This window comes from Diadema antillarum, unplaced genomic scaffold (assembly GCF_040938485.1).
Source record: "Diadema antillarum isolate AM-2024a unplaced genomic scaffold, OU_Dant_1.0 seq00000492_RagTag, whole genome shotgun sequence".
Classification (NCBI taxonomy): Eukaryota; Metazoa; Echinodermata; class Echinoidea; order Diadematoida; family Diadematidae; genus Diadema; species Diadema antillarum.
Window position 1 is genome coordinate 27,816 of NW_027271453.1, and position 17,364 is coordinate 45,179.

Consider the following 17,364-nt stretch of genomic DNA (forward strand, 5'->3'; position numbering starts at 1 on the left):
CGGACAACCAAAGAAAAAAAGTTAATTTCGAGCCCTGCTGTACCCATCTTTAATAAATGTTATATGATTAAATCTACAATTTCTTTAAATATTAAAATGTACTATGTTAATGGTTAATATAGGGTGAAAGTATTGTTTTTCTATTCCACTGTATGTTTAAGAATATACTCACTTTATCGTGTGATTTATGAACAAAATAATTCTAATTATCCTGGATATCAAATTGACATACTATTATGCATTGAAGCCATTTATGTTGAGGCAATTTGAGGGTAGTTTGGTTTCCTGTCCAGTGGTCCACTACCAAAAATTTCACATTAATTATTATGTATTTTTTTATTTTTTTATTTTTTTGAAATTGTAAATCACATAGGATAAAATGTATATAAATTAACACATTTATTTGCTTGGAAGATTGGGGGGTATTGCATTCCAGACTTCTCAACAAATACGTCATCATGCATGTGATGGATAATCACAAAGTGAGTCTGTATGAACTAACAATGCAATGTGTTGTGATGCTATTGGTTCTTGACCAGTATGGAATGCAATAACATTTCCTGGGAAAAAAAAAAATAAAGACAACTCAGATATGAACACAATTTATTTCATGTATGAGATATTTATTTCCTTTTTTCATTTACAGCATCATGGCACTTCAGATTAGACTGAGGTGTATCAGTCGGGGCATGCAGTCTGAACAGAAACAGCAGCCATCTGTTGTACCTGTAACACCAAAAGATAATTCAAAGGCAATGAAGGAATACCATGCAAGATTGAAGAATAAACCAGAGTTGTATCGTCTCCATTGATTGGCTGAGACTGAACGCTCCCGCATCTACAGAAAAAAATCAAACTGAGAAACAGAAACAAAGAAACAATGAGAAAGCAAGACTCCGCATGCAGAGATTTCGACAAAGACAGAAGGAAGCAGCAGCACTCTCTAGCTCAAATCCTGAGAGGCAGACACAGCCACACACACGCTCAGCTGAAGAACAGAAGCAGAGGCAGAGGGATTACTGGAAAAGGAAGAAACGTGAACAAAGGGCCAAGCTGAGTGCCCAGAAAAAGAGGAGGATACGAGAAAAGGATAGAGACAGGAAGAGACAGGTGAGAAATGAAGTCAAGAACGAAGTAAAGAAAACTGTACACTCCAGAGATGCAAGCATTGTTCCGGGTGTGCGTACTGCTGGTGACAAATTTTCTCCTGGTGCAAGGCAGGTAGCTGCTCACAGGCTAAGGAAAAAAATGCCATCAAATGGTGGAGTCACTCCTATCAACCTCCAGTCCAAGGAAGGCGGCAGAGCTAAAATTGCATGGCCTGATCTGTAGACAAGGGAAAAGAAATGAAAAGGTCTTGGCTGGAGTCCGGCGCACATGCATGTCACTCAAAGGTAAGAAGAGACAGCATTTCCTCTGGCAGCTTTCGAGTTCCCTTGACAAGCAGAATGGAAATAAGACACAAATGTCAAGAGCACTTAACCTTTCCAGACGATGATGAAATATGACAATCTTCGAAAAAGGAACGTCAATCCACAGATGAGGAAAAGGAGGAGTGACAGTACAGATGAATCCACCATACAGAACATTACAAACTTCTTTGAAGGGCCAGAAATTTCAACCATGCTTCCAAACAAAAAATCTGTTGGTGCGAACGATACTCCAAAACATATCCTTCAGCACTCTCTATCTGAGACCTATGCACAGTATGCCAAAGACACTTCCAAACTTGTAAGCCGTGCCCAGTTTGCAAAGCTTAGGCCAAAGCATGTCCTCCCAAGTACAAAAGCCAAACTCTTCCAGTGTTTGTGTAAAACTTGCACAAATGTAGACCTGAAACTGCTGAAGGCAATAACTCATACAGCTGCAAATTTCTAGATGAAGTGCAACTTGCTTGACAGATATCATGCATCAGACAAGACGCTCTGTGACTATGATGGGCCATATGCCAAGAAACCTTGCATTGATAGAGAGTGCAAAAAATGTGGCACACATCAGTTGGAGAAATATCTTCAACCTCTGGTGACGAGATGCGGAAAGGAAGTTACGTGGCAGAAATGGGAACAGACCACCTATGACACGGAAAGAAAAAAGAAGAGGGTGACTTTCCAGCGACATCGTGGCAGTCTGAAGGTACTGGTGGAGGAGCTTTTGCAGGAGATGAAATGTTTCCCTCCTCATCTCTTTGAAGCCCGCTGGCAGCAGGCACAGTTTTCCAAGTGTATCAAATCTCCTGGGGAAAATGAAGTCATCATGGTCATGGACTTTGCTGAAAACTATCGTTGCTTGATGCAGCAGGAGGTGCAATCAGCCCATTGGTACCAAAATCAAGTCACACTACACCCCACGATATCCTACTACAAGTGCTCATCCAACTGAGTCATGCAGTCACAAGGAGCCTGTTCATGAAAGTATTGACATAATTTCCAGTGACAGGACACATGACAGCCATGCTGTGGCGCACTTCGTTGAGCTTGCAATCAACCACTTGAGAGAAGAGAGAGCACTGGAACCACAAAAGCTCGTCCAGTTCACTGATGGTTGCTCTGGGCAATACAAGGCACGAGTGAGCTTCACTGACATTTCCTTCGGTTCCCAAGATTTGAAAATACCTAAAGTGGAGAGACATTACTTTGGTTCCCGCCATGGTAAAAACCCATGTGATGGGGGAAGGAGGGGTTGTGAAGAGCAACATTTCAAGAGCTGTGAAATCACAACCGGATACCATCATCAATGACAGTACCTCAATGTTCACCTACTGCCAACAGCATCTCACCAAAGAGGCAAACATTTCTGGCCACTGCAATCATTCTCGACGCACATTCATCCATGTTGGTGAAGGCGATGTGAACAGAAGTAGACCTACGAGGACAAATGTCTCCACCCTTCCAGGGACAAGAAGGATCCATGCTGTCAGAGGAGTGGATTCCTATAAAGTCAAGTACAGGCAGCTCTCCTGTTTCTGTTCTCCCTGCCTAAAAAATAGAGAAGAAAGATGTGAGAACAAGGAATACTCAAGTACATGGACAACAAAGAAGTTAAAGTTCAAAGGTGGCTCACAGGCAACAGCAAACCAACCAGGTATTTTTTAGTATTAACTTAGTTGAAAACATTTTGCATATATCATGATACCCTGAAGAAATAAAAATAAATGGATAAAATAAAGTGATAAAATGTGGAAGCAATTCTCAACAATATGTGATTAAAATGCATCAAAACAGTATTTAGTTCAATAGGACAAGTTCTATTGGTGCTTTGGCTTTGTAAATGCTCTTTTTTATTATTCTTTTTTTAACTACATTCAATGAACTTTTATTGCCTACTTTTTGTCCCTTTCCTGTACTTCCTCATATCAGAAGTCACCTCAAGCTCATACTCTGGTGTTAAGGAGAAGGCTGTTCCAGTAGAGGCTTCGAAAAATCCTGGTCATGATCAGGCCCTGTCTGCATCACAGCAAGGTTTGTTATCTCATAACCTACACAGGATTTTTTTTTTTTTTTTCAGGGCGACACTGACATTAACCCTAAAGGGGCCGGGCTTTTTGGGCTATGCTCAGACCAGGGTGGGTGGGTGGGGGGGGGGGGGGGGGGGGGGGGGGGGGGGGGGGGGGGGGGGGGGGGGGGATGGATTCCACCCCCCCCCCCCCATATCTCGGCCATCGGTGATGCGATCGCGATGAAATTTTGCATGCGTGAGACCCACATCAAAATGTACAAGATTGTGTCATAAGATTTTTTGAAACAATCAATATCTAATTTTGATTAATTATGCAAATTAAGCTCAAGATCACATTTTAGCCTAATTAAAAGCATTGAGAGTCTAATTTTTGATCTGTAAATCTGTTTTAGCATATTCAACAATTGTGCATCACAAAAACTTCCAAATCTCATTTCAATTCTTATGTATTTTATTGTTTTTAGAAATTCTTATGTATTTCTTAGTTTTTCAACTTTTGTTTTTTCTGTTTTTTCATTGGAAATTGTCACTGACCACTCTTTTACCATAATTAGCACAAAATTAATCAATGAAAGAGATTAATTGTAAAAATAACTAGGTTTTTATGACTTTCATGACAGAGCACTGTTTCCATAGGAAATGTACACAAAATCACAAAATTGTGCCCGTTTTTGGGCGACATTCCATTATAAAAATGAGCGTGGCTTCGCAAAAGTATGCGCGAACGTTGCAAATTTGGTCTCAAAAGTTGCGCGAGACTTCAACGAAGTAAGTCAAGAAGCCTCGCGACGAGGCCTTCTCGCGTTAAAGAATTATAGCGCGAAACGTTGAGGGGGGCGGATTCCGCCCCCCCCCCCCGCCCTTTTAGGGTTAAACAAGGTCTGATTTTTTCATTTAACCCTAACTTACCGGGGGTGGGGGGGAGGCCATAATGGCCCCCCCCCCTCGACGAATTCCGCGACCATTCCGCCGCGCAATTTCTTTTGACCGCGCCCCTCGCGGACTTTTTACTTTCAAGTCTCGCGCAACTTTTGAGACCAAATTTGTTGCGCCCGGGCATACCGCTCCGAAGCCACGCCCCTTCAAAAATTTTTCGTCAACCCCAAAATTGCTCTAAAACGTGATTTTATGTACAAAGTCAATACAAATTGTTTTTTCCATTAATTCATATAAAGATTCATATTTTTAATATCAATGGCTGAAATCAATTTATTTTAGTATAATTATGCTTCTAAAGATGTGTATGACAAATTCTGCTGAAAAAAACAACAAAAACAAAAGTTTGAAAAAACAAAGAAATACATAAAAAATGACAAAACAAAAAAAACATAAGAAATTAATTTTGATACTAAATTTTTTTCACGCACAAATGTTTGGAATGTCACTAGGAATATTTACACCAAAAATCAGCATTTCATAAGCTCTTATAAGCCAATTACAGACGAAAATGAGTTTTTTTTTTGCATATATTTGCATAATTAATTAGTTCAAAATAGAAAATGTAACTTTTTTGAAAATTTAACTTAACAGTCTTGTAGATTACATCCGGCTTTATGTTCATGCAAAATTTTGCGGCGATCGCGCGATCAACGGCCGAGATCTGAAGGGAGGGCCATATTGGCCCCCCAGGAATTCAAGCTTGCTAAATAGCCCACCGACAGGTAAGTTAGGGTTAAAGATACTTTGTAGACATGAAGTAGAGTATGATCTTTTTGAAATCATTGAAGGAAATCTAACTAATTTGAATTGAATTCCAGTCTGTATTGTGTATTATGCATGCCAGTGATATGATATTTTGGCTAACACAAAACGATCATTTTGGATTTTACTGCAGGTATGTCATGCGACGAGCCAACTGCCTTAACTCCATCAGTACAGGCCAGTCAGAGAGTCACAGAAGCTTTGAAAGCAGGGACTTTCGTAGCAGTTAAATTTGGGCGCTCCAAGTGGTATGCTGGGCAGGTGATGAACTTTGATGAAAAACAAGATGAAGCAGAGATTCAGTTTCTGAAAAAAGTGACAGGTAAGAACTGGCTTTGTAGACAATCTGGACTACAGAAGAAATTAAGAGAACAAATCATTTAATTATTTAACACTGATGTAAGAAAGCAAGTTATTGCAAGATATGAATGATACGTTGGAGACCATCAAAATTACTTTGTTTTAGCAGGAATCTCGTTACAAAAGGTTTCACATTTGCCACGGACTCCGTACGAAGCCCGCACGGACAGCGAGCTGCAACCTTGCGATAGCTGTGCGAGGGCCGTACGAATTTACAATCTCTTTGCGATTTTTTCTTTTGCCCCAATGTCCACCAAAATGTGTGTGTTTGTTGTACGATCACGCTTTGCCATCACACAGTGCCCGTACAGGAATTGTACGATACACATACAACATGTCTACGAGCTACAGGCTCACGATTTTTAAAAAATTTGTCAAACTCCTTTCGAAACCAAATCGTAGAGGCTGCGGAGCTCGTGAATCCGTATGAAAATCGCACAACCTCCGCACGGAGGTCTTGCAGAGATCTCGCAGAAAGGGGGATACGATCAGTTTACAGACTCCGTAGAAACATCGCAAGCCAAATGTGAACTAGGCTTTTCATCATAGGCACATCACTGACTGCATGTTTCTGTGTAGGGTCATGTAATAACAATTTTTATTGTGCTCTTCTGTACAGGCCATGCAGAGCCAACTAATGGTTTTGTTAAGACAGTTAATGAAAAAAGGGAGTTTCCTTTTTAAAAAGAGTTGAAAGTGTTCATTGTTGCACATTAATAAATGTGCATTATGTGTACAGAGCACTCCCATTATAACGAAATGCTCGGGACCAGCAGTTTTCTTTCGTTATAACGAAATTTCATTACAACCGAACAAATACAATATATCACAAAATTAATGAAACAAGGGAACAAATAACAAACCTATTTCATTTCCGAACTAACGGACATTTAGGTGTATCAGAATCTGTGTCTTTTGTAATAAAGAACCTTCAAAACAATTAAAGGAACTCTATTTTATTTCAGTTGATTGTATTACAATAACGTAAGTTCTTCTCGAAAAACGTGCGTGACACACAGAGCCAACACACAGTTATATGAAGCGTTCACTCATGCAGAGACGCTCTAAGATTCCTAATGCTTGTTCCGCTACGCATTTTCGAAAACGATCCGCATTTCGTCATAACAGAACACATTTCTTTTGTTTTTCTTTGTCAGTGGCGCTCGGAAAAGACTTCGTTATAACAAAAATTTCGCTATAACCGTGTTCGTTATAAGCGGATTTTGTACCATAGACTTTAATGGCGATAATTTTGGGACCAGAAGTTTTACTTCGTTATAATGAAATTTTGTTACAACCGTGTTCGTTGTAATGGGAGTGCACTGTATCTTTATAAGTAACTACTATACTACTTTCTGATATTGCTGTACATATTTTCTTACCATTGTTAACATTGTTCTCCTGAGATTCCAGTGAAGGTTGTTACCAGTTCAATGAGTTTTTAAGGTTGTAAAATGATCAACACCCACCTATTCTTTTTCCTGGGGGGGGGGGGGTATCTTTGAAATGTATGACTCATTCCTTCATTTTTTTTAGATTCCATGTGAAACTCTACTTTCTTCAAATGAAAATTATACACACAAATCCATCTCTTCCAACGGTACAAAATGGAAATTAGTGATGGGTGTGAGAGTTTATTGTTCATTTACTGTTGACTGTTTTTTGGAATTATTTCACAAGTATTTCCAACAAATGATGGCAAAGCGTAGGTGTATACCCTTGTCAGAGACATCAGTGGAAAATGTCTGTCTCTGGCAAGTTGTTTGAGTCGCAAGAGTTCTTTTCAAAAGTGTTACCAAGCTTACTCGGTGTACAAACCATTCTACTTAATAGTTAAGATTACAATGAATTCTTTATGAACATTAATATTTTTGAATTATTTTACAGTATTTCCAAAAAATAATGGCAAATTGTAGGTGTTAGCCTTGTCAGATGTCAGATGTGAAAAAATGTCTGTCCCCGTTACCAACGTTACGTTATGTTCAATTATTGTGGGTGATACCTTTGTGTAGATTCATATCAATTAAGTGCATTAATTCATGGAAAGCAATGATGTGACATATTGGTCGTGGATTAGACAGTTGTAATGACAACTTTCTTTAAGGGTATTCACTGAACATCTGGTTCGGGGAAAAAAAATAAAAATTAGGACTGAAGACATCACTTACTATTTGTGACTCAACTGCTTAATTTCAGGCCAAAGAAAAAGTCAACACATTATTTTTTCGATTCATTTTAATTTAATTACAATTATACAATACAGTGACAAAAATCAAACCAACAAAGTTGTTTCTTGTGTCTTTTTTTCTTTATTTTTGGTGCTGTCTGTCTGTCCCTGTTCGCCGCGTTACTTTAGTCGGAAGGGTGATGTTTGGATGGCGTCGGAAGAAATTCTGCCGTAAAAGTTATCTTTATCTCATCTGCTTTGATAATAATGTCATCAAAGGTATTACATATGTCAATATGAAGATCAGCCCATCAACTTTATTTTTTGCCCTGTTTGTAACACAACTATACCCTCTTACTGTAGACAGGCCCATGTACACCTTGTTTGATGAACCAACAAGTCTTATTCAGTCCAAACAGTTATTTAATAGACTTTAATGGATTGAAACATTCCATTTACATGCTGTTAACATAAAATGAAGCCTCCGAAACGTCTGGAAAATTCATTTGGTATGCCTTATGTTTTTATGAAAATCATGTATGTTGTGTGGAAAGTGATGGGTAAATTGAGTCTTTTTTGGTTGATATACACTGTTTAAACATATTTGTGGGGCAACATCCTCATCTGCCAATATTTCGTTGCTGAATGAAAAGGTGAGTTGATGTATGACACGTCTGTGCTGTTAAGGAAAAATAGGTAAATTGTATAGTAAATCTATATTGGTGAGTAAACAAAGCAGCTAGAAAACTGAATGTGATAAAATATCTTTAGATATGTCATAAATGATCATTGGGTGGGTGAACAATAAATCTAATTTAATTTTGTCCAGAGAAAATCACAAAAATGCAATGTTAACATCCTTCTGAAGCCTCCGAAACCAGTTTTTCTCTATAAAGTGTATTGGCTCAAAAAATTATTGCAGTATCATAATGTTTTTATTATTTTTGTTGTCTGTCCATGTCTGTTAATGATTTCATGGCATAATTTGGGGCAGACACTCAAAGAATTTATCAGAAATGCCAAATTAAATGTTTTTGCTGTTTTGGAGGCTTCAATGTGTTTCGGAGGCTTCAAGTGTTAACGGCAAATTTGTATCATCTCCTATTTTCAGAGAGTTTGGCGGATCTTAACTATTTTTGGTTTATTAGGTTAGGGCCCCATATCCTACATTTTGACGTATAGATTGGGTCTCTTCTCTTATCCATATTCATATTATTTTACTAAACACTTTGTTTCGGAGGCTTCAAAACTGCTAACGGAAATTTCACTCAATGAAGTAAAATCATCACAAAATTTCAAATAGCCCTAGAATCAAGTAAACTTTGATGTGAGTCTAAAGTTTAGCTGTACCTTAATATTTTCAGCATAAAAGAAAGTAGCCAAAACATATCCACTGATCATTACTGTCCATCAAAGTTTGCTCACAATTGTTAACGGAAAATGAAACCTCCGAAACCTCAAATTTGAAGACATAGTATTCTAAAATACAGGGCCAGCTACCAACCAAACTAATTTGGTCATTTCAATTGACCATACAACTATGCTTTTAACATAAAAAAATTAGATCTCTGCAGTTGCTGTAGAAAATTATGAACATTTCAAAAATGTTACATAAATTTCAGTGCAACAAAATAGTCATTTTTAGGGTACATATGTGACTGTCAAAACAAAACGCATCAATACCTGGACCTGACTATAGATGCTACCCAAGGTGGCTACTCATGAGACGACTCGCATGGGAAAAAATCTTTGAGATCTGTAAATCCATATGTTCAGGGTGGGCCAAAAGGCTAAAAATTGAAAGTTACACCCTTTACCGTAAAACTGACCATTTAATACCACTGCTTCCAAGCCTCCGGGGTCCACTGTAATGGACTTATCAACAAGTTCTACTATCAAGAAACATGGAGAAGTAAGTGCATATCCCTTCTTATGTTCCCATTGATACAGCTTTGAATGCTGCCGCTTTACACCTCTAGGCACACAAAGCTTCAAAGTTGTCATACACAAACAAAATCTTTGAATATCGGTACTCCTTGGAGACAATATCCATCCATACAGCAGATGGACAGACAGTGCCTATACACACAAACGCTGTCCTTTCCAGAGTGAACATACATTAGTTTCCTCCAAGCTTGCCTGTCTTTAACCCTCTTACCACCACTCAGGTAAAGCATCATCGGCAGATGACGTGGTCTTGGTGATATGGCAGTGGAAGATTTTACTTCACTGACCATCCACAGCAAATACATCGGGTGCCTTCCTGGGCAATTCTCACCATACTCCACAATGTCACACATCATTCACGTCTGTCAAAGTTACTCATTTCGTCACAGCACCATACCCCTCACCAGTTCATTCTGGCGTACTGTCCGCTACAGCAGCTAATAGCCGGCTGCACAATTCACTTCTTCTTTTTATGGCGGGGCCGTTTCGGTTGTCGTAGGAACGGATTGTCGATGGCGTCCGGGTCGACCCGCTTTTTCTGCGCCCCGCCCTGCGACCCTTCCTCCTCCAGCTTGGGCTTGGTGTCCCCGTCGGTGGCATCCTTCTTCTCCTCCGCATCTTCCAGGAGCTTCTGCTCGCCGTCATCCGCATCTCCCGTCTCCTCCTCCTCTTTCTCCTGGAGGATGTCGTGCTGGGGTGGGAGGAGGGCATCCAGGTAAGGCATGGGGCAAGGGGTGCAGGCAATCACTGGTGGAGGGGGGCAGTGGGGCGTGGTAGAGGGGTAAAGACAGTGGTACACAGTGAGAGTAATGAGCCCTTTGAGCACCAAGCAGTAGGTACCTATATTTTTCTTTTTCTTAATCTTTGTTAATCTCTTTAAGCAGTGCTTCCAAGAAGCTTGATGTGCTACGACACATTAGGCCCTACATCACAATAATTACACTAGTACAAATGTACATAGCTGGCAAAACTGGCCCTAAAACAAAGAAAAAAAGTATGAAAGAATTACTTTGCAGATTCTCAAAGCTGTCCATGCCCTTGACCAGTCTAAACACATAATAAACTGAATCATTTCAAAATGTAATACATCAATGTCTTCCTGCACAATCTGAAAATAGGATAAATGTAGCATCACTAAACATATGCCTTCATAAGCATCACAGATCAAAAGTCACCTTTTTGATGCAGGTTTTGACCCATCACTACCAAAACTTTTTTTTTTCTAATGTATCATAAATTCTCAATTTTTGTAATTTGTTTTTTAATGTCATGAGGTTAATGAAAATAGTCATAGTAATGATAGTGCAGTGGTAATAAAAACAGTAGGAATATGGTAATGAAATAACAATCTTTTCTTTTTTTAGTATGCTAGCTACCCAACCTGCTGTGTTCAAGTACACAAGTCCCTCAGTCCAACAGTAAGTACACAATGTACATAATGTAATAGGTTCGATCAAGATAAAAGACACAATTTGAACATGTCACTTTGCAATTGAGTAACACACACTGTGTTAACTGACTAGAAATACTTACATGGAAACAGGTTGCTGTCACCAGGGAAGAGGGTCTGAGTGTCGCCCGTCTTTGCGATAAACCGTGTCAGGGCGCGTTCCACGTCGCGGCGCTGCGAAGCGGCTTTCTCCCTCACCGTCTTGTATTCATTGTCTTGCAGCTTGAAAGTCTGTTTCCAGGAAGCACGTATTCAGAAAGAAAAGGGAAAATTGAAGAAGAAATGAAAGTCATTCAAATGGCAGCTGGCTTGAAAGGTATCATCCTATTTTCGCATCATCATTCTAGATCTGTTGTCTGAATGGCACATTGTGACAGAATCATCTTTAACAAAACATTGGACAGGAAAATTACAAACTTCTATCTCTTTTCCAGTCTCTGTTACATTCCGTCCCCTCCTTTGCTCTACAAAAACCCACAAAAACAAAAACGAATTAGCTCCGGTCTCCCATGTTCATGGATAAATACATAAATCGCATTGTGTATTGCATATCCATATGTGACCCTGCACCTCAAAACAAACAAAAAGTTGCCAGACATGAATTTTTAGTTAAGACCATATTATGAAAGAGCAGGCTTTAAGCTTTAAAATGATGTATAACTCAAATCAAATGGACTCTCCTAACCTATCTAAATACTGGAAAGAAAGTACAAACTCAGGAAAAGTGTGAACTGAGAAAAGAGGCTCTGAAGAACAGTGTCTATTCAAGCGCTTAATCTTTACCAAACCGTGCTGGCTGTGCGATGAATGGGACAAAAAACAGGAAGTAAACCACCAGAGTAACAAAAATGAAGGGATTATCAGATTTAACTGAAATTAAGTATGCCTCATTAACACATTCTGTCCATACATGTAATTAATGCCAACTTTCAAAGCAGTAGCACTATCCTTTCAAAAGTTAGTAGAGTTGAAAGTGAAGAGTGTGGACAAGGTTTTTCAGAAATGAAAAAGGGATTCTAAAGACACACCTAATCACACTATTCTACCAAAAATTTTCGAGATAAACTGCTAAAAAAACACACTTTCTTGACCGTTTTATGATACCAAATTTTAGCATAATGTAAAAGAAGACCCACTCTTTCAGAAAATATGAAAAAGTCAAGTTCAGCTAGGTTGACCCATTTCACTCATTTTCAGTCCTCACGCAAAACCAGTGTGTGCAACTTTATGTTCGTTGAGGTGCACGGTCACAGTAATTTTATGCTTTGTCAAATTTGCTGTCCTTCCAAAACTGATACACAAAGCAAAAAAAAAAAAAAAAAATGATTATGATACATTGATAACATTTACAGCGATTGACTCTTATGTACCATCTGTTGCCAGTCCACAGGTAGCGTACATGCATAGAAATTGTTCACATTTCACTCACTAGCACAGAACAGGGTGGTCCACAACTTGAAATTTGTTGCATAGCATGTGGCATGTTGCAGCAACAAGCTCAAACCCCTCTTTGACCACCCTGACAGATAAGGGTCAATTTGGTATTGGTTTGTTGTTTTGTTTTGCATTAAATTTCCTCAAAGACAACAAGCATATTACAATAATAACGACTCTGGGGCATTATCCATGAGGAATTCTTCTAGTCTGAAAATCTGCATCCCTTTTACATAAATGACTTTATTTGTTTTGGGCTTTGGTTATGGATTTGATTTGACACTAAGAAATGAGAAAAAAATCTTGGAAATCTGATTTTTTTTTTTTCTGATGTACAAGACAGTTATGTAAAGCACACAGAGAAATCTTTCAGATTATCATGCACTGTATACATGTAGCTTATCATTATTATTTTAATTTTCAATATATATTATATGTCAAAATTTTCAACATACCGGTGTCCTTATGTAGGTGTGAGCGTCTGGAAACACAGGCAAATGGTCTAGGATGTAGGACGGGTGCTTCACTCTCTGACCAACCTGGAGACCCGAGGGGTCAGAGGTCGGCCTCAGCTTGTCCTCTGCTCTCCAGAACATTTTACATAATAGTATTAAAAACATCATTAGATCAACAACTTACTGAAGGGCTCGTTAATGAAGCATTCATCATGGTCAAACTCATATTGGGAAGTCAATGATTAGCTTTTATGTATTAATTCGAAGATGTGGAAAATTGAGCAAAGGAAATGGGATTCCTTTGGGATAATCCCGATGTAATCCCATTTTCTTTGCTCAATTTTCCACTAATAAGTAACATTCATTCTGGTCAGTTTTTCTGTTTGCGTTTGTTAATTTGAAGATGTTTCTGAGTCCATTCTGGACTAAGAATTTATGGCAGAGCCATGCGCACAAATCTGTAGGTACAGCCATACACATTAGAGTCTCCTTTTAAAATTAAAATGTTGTACTTCCCATGGTTCCTTTCACTGGTTGACAGTCCCTTAGTAATGTCAGTCGTAAATATTTATTTATAAGCAATTATTCATCCTGTAATCAGGCCGTAATAGGTACCATTGCTCCAAGCCAGAAGAGACCTGGAAGTTAAATGTAAGTTATGGGCAACTCCACATACTGTATTCCATAACTCCTGTACTGGAATCTTGTCACTCGATGTTTGCACAAGGACATTTTTTAATTTGTTTGTTTGTTTGTATATATTTGTTTGTTTGTTTGTTTGTTTGTTTGTTTGTTTTCTTCTCCTCCTCCTCGTCCTTTTTTTTTCTGGGGGTGGTGATGGTGGGGGAGGGGACTGATAAATATTTGAAGTGAGAAAATAATTCATTAGAAAGACCAGCTGTACAACTTGTACATGTGTAGTTTTTTCCTAGATTAATCACAAGTACCCTGTAAGGAAGGTAATGCATTGCTTGTTGTTTCTTTCTTTTTGAGATTTACCACAGGCAATACAATAACAGAGGATTGTACATTCATCTAAAATATACAAGGGCTTATAGAATAATATTTGCTGATTTCTTGTATCAAAAAGTCAGTAAGTTGTGTGTTGACTAATTTTCTAAGGCCCTGTGGATGTCACCTGGCTTGACGCCCACTATGCTTGCCATACACTGTATGTTTTAATACTGAATACAAAAATGGACCATTAAAGAGAGAGTAGACTTACGTTTAGGGATCATTATCTTCGGTTTCATTCTGGCATACTTCATGAGGCCAGAGACGTCTGAGCCCATCTGGGATATCGCCATGGCGATGTCCGTTACCATGGGGAGTGTTCTGCAGGCGAGTTCGCTGTACGCCCTGCTGCTCTGTGCTAGTTCGGTTATGTCTGTGTAGAAAAAAACGGGGAAAATACACCAGCATAGTTCATGGGAGGGTGTACAGTGTACAGACACGTTGGAATTATGTGAGCAATCACATCAGCAGGTAAAGAACCAGGCACTGGTCAACTGGATCAAATTTTATCTAGAGTTCATCGGGCAATCTTGGTAATAGGAGATTATTGGGACAAAGTACACTGTATTCTAACCCTCTAGACCAGACCTGGGTTCTGTACTTAGATAAATCATGACTCCGAAAACAAAATATATGATGAGACAAAGTTAATTCCACTAGTCATTAAAACAAAAACAAAAAAGTATTCTTAAAATCTTTTCAAATCAGGTATATTATCCTATATATTTTTTAATACTGACTTTTCCACGTAACAGGCAGGCATGAAACTTGGTAAGTTATGTTTGAGACCCTACACGACATGCATAATAATTCCTAATATGCTAAAACAACAATGTAGTCTATGAGCCCAAAAAACAAACAAACAAACAAAATCATTTATAATCACATTCACTCCTTTGCACAAATTCTGGCATGAAGTGCAATTCAAAGTGGGTGACTTAAAATAAGCCTCTGCAAGCTTGGCCGAAGAATAACCAATACTTGACTAGTACGTCCAGCCAGAGAGCACTGACCAAGAGTTGGCAAAATAGAACATCAGCTGCATACTGTCTGTATCACAGACAAAATTAAGGTTAGATTGTGCAAGTACAACTGAATGTAACAGGTTTTACTATATGTGACCCTGCATCACAAAACCAACAAAAAGTCGCCAGACATGGAAATGTAGTTAAGGGCATATTCTTTTGAGCAGACTCTGAGCTTTAAAATGATAAGTATAACTCAATTCAAATGGACTCCCCTAATCTATCTAAATACTAGAAAGAAAGCACACACTCTGGAAAAGTGTGAACTGAGAAAAGAGGCTCTGAAGTACAGGGTCTATTCAAGCGCTTAATCTTTACCAAGCCATGCTAGCCGTGCAATGAAAAGGACAAAACACAGGATGTAAACCACTGGAGCAACAACAATGAAGAGATTATCAGATTAGGCTGAAATTAAGCATGTTCTATCAACACATTCTGTCCATGACAAATGCCAACTTTCAAAGCAGTAGTTATCCTTTCAAAAGTTATTAGACTTGAAAGTGAATAGTAAGTTAAGATTTCAAGATATGAAAAGGGGACTCTGAGACATACCTGATCATTCTATTCTCCCCCAAAAAGGGTTGTAGAAAAACTGCTGAAAACACTCTTTCCCATTCATGTTATGATCCCAAACTAAAGAATAATGTAGAAGAAGGATAGCTCTTTCAGAAAATATGAAAAACTCAAGATTGCCTTGATTTACCCATTTCATCTTTTGTGAGTCCACACATAAAATCAAGGTGTGCAACTTTTTGTTCATTTTGTGATGCACATTCACATAATAATCAGCTGTATTTCAACTTTTCCACTGCACATTTACGTATCAGAAGGGCTGCAATTTGTTTTTTGTTTTGTTTGTTTTTTACTTATTTATTTGCCAATTATGTCTACTTGCCCAATCAACAAGTTTCACAGTTGCCCAGGACAGATGGGCAAGTGGGTTTGTTATCATGACAGACAGCTCCATTCATGCTTTCAAGGAAAATTGCACATTCAGGTTGTGATGCTTTAAATTAGGGCAAAAAAGTAATAAAAACAATGGAAATAGTACAGAAAAAATACAGATTACACTTGTAAGTGTATTGTTGAAAATCTTCAGAAAAATAAAAGAAAAACATTAACTTTGAAAGTTAAAAGCTCAAGACAAGTAGGCAATTGAATTGGATATGGCATCTAGATGTGTTCCATTTGATTTGTACACAAAAATTGTAATATAATTATTATACTTTTGGCAAGCAAAATTTTCTTTTGACTCTTTCTCGAGGTGTATAAGAGCAATACAGGTTTTTTATTATAATTATTATTATTATTATTTCCCCTTCAGCAGATAAGTTCTGACCACGCAAAAGTGCTCAGGAATATTCAAAATTTGTGAAATTTTGTATACAGACCTGATTATTTCTGTTTTCATTCAAAGCAGAAAATGGTATGGGCATTGGACTGACTTTTAAGAGAAACATTGCTATACAAAAGAGGACAACTCAGAAGAACTTGTCCCCAACTGTAACTCAGAAGAATTTGTCCCCAACTGTGACTCACAGCTCTGTAACATTTCAGTCATTGTTTCAAGGCAGTCTTTGTCAGCAGCAGTAAATCCAGCCTCCAGGCAAATTGCGGCCACGGCAACATAGAGGCCCCTGCGTTGTGCCGCAGCAAGGGGCGAGTTCTCTGTGGTCGTCATGGCAACCCAAGCTTGGACTGTTCACCAAGACAGCTGTGACATTGGAGAAAAGCAGAAAGAAATTATCAGACAAGGGTCCAATCAATTCATACCATGAGCTCCCAGCTGCAGTAGGCCCATCTCAGAAAAATTTGATCTGTCCGGTAGGCCTAACCTGTTAGAGGTCTAGTCCAGACAGATGTACACTTTGTACCATGTAGGAATACAAGGATAGATGGATTAAAAGTGTACTGTTTATAAAGTAATTTTTCCACGGTACCTAATTTGTGGGTTATCGTTTATGGCTACTCAGCTCAGGCTACATGTAGGTTAGCAAAATTTGTCAGTGCACATAAATCTACACTATATTAGTATAGTCAACACATCGAGTTTCCCAAACTGAATGAACTGTATTTTCTGTCATGTCACAGATTGCTGTTGTACTTCACTTGTAGATGTGATTTACACTTACAGCCATCTCTACTGAGTAAAATGTGCATGCAGCAATACCTGCCTTGAAGTTGAACAGAGCCGTGTAAGTTCATTTTAGACTAACTTGTTAAATGTTAGAAAGGTCATTTTTGGAAGTTTAACTTGGATAGGGTGCCGGTCAGTGTGTGTCTGTGATGTTAATTAAATTTATTGTTTGCATCGCATCGGGAGCATTTAAGAAACAAAAACTGAAAAGTGAAAGG

The 17,364-nt window shown here is 38.5% G+C and overlaps 1 protein-coding gene across 1 annotated transcript; it reads right to left on the reverse strand.

The window, feature by feature from the left end:
* Nucleotides 1-10,088: 10,088 nt before the first annotated feature.
* On the reverse strand, nucleotides 10,089-16,717 carry LOC139733804 (transcription initiation factor TFIID subunit 8-like). The gene is made up of 5 exons (XM_071644610.1): nucleotides 16,549-16,717; nucleotides 14,196-14,357; nucleotides 12,971-13,095; nucleotides 11,165-11,312; nucleotides 10,089-10,378 (listed from the first exon to the last, which is right to left on the reverse strand). Exons 1-5 carry the CDS (start codon nucleotides 16,688-16,690, stop codon nucleotides 10,089-10,091), a joined length of 867 nt encoding a protein of 288 aa, XP_071500711.1. The 5' UTR covers nucleotides 16,691-16,717.
* Between the last annotated feature and the right edge of the window lie 647 nt (nucleotides 16,718-17,364).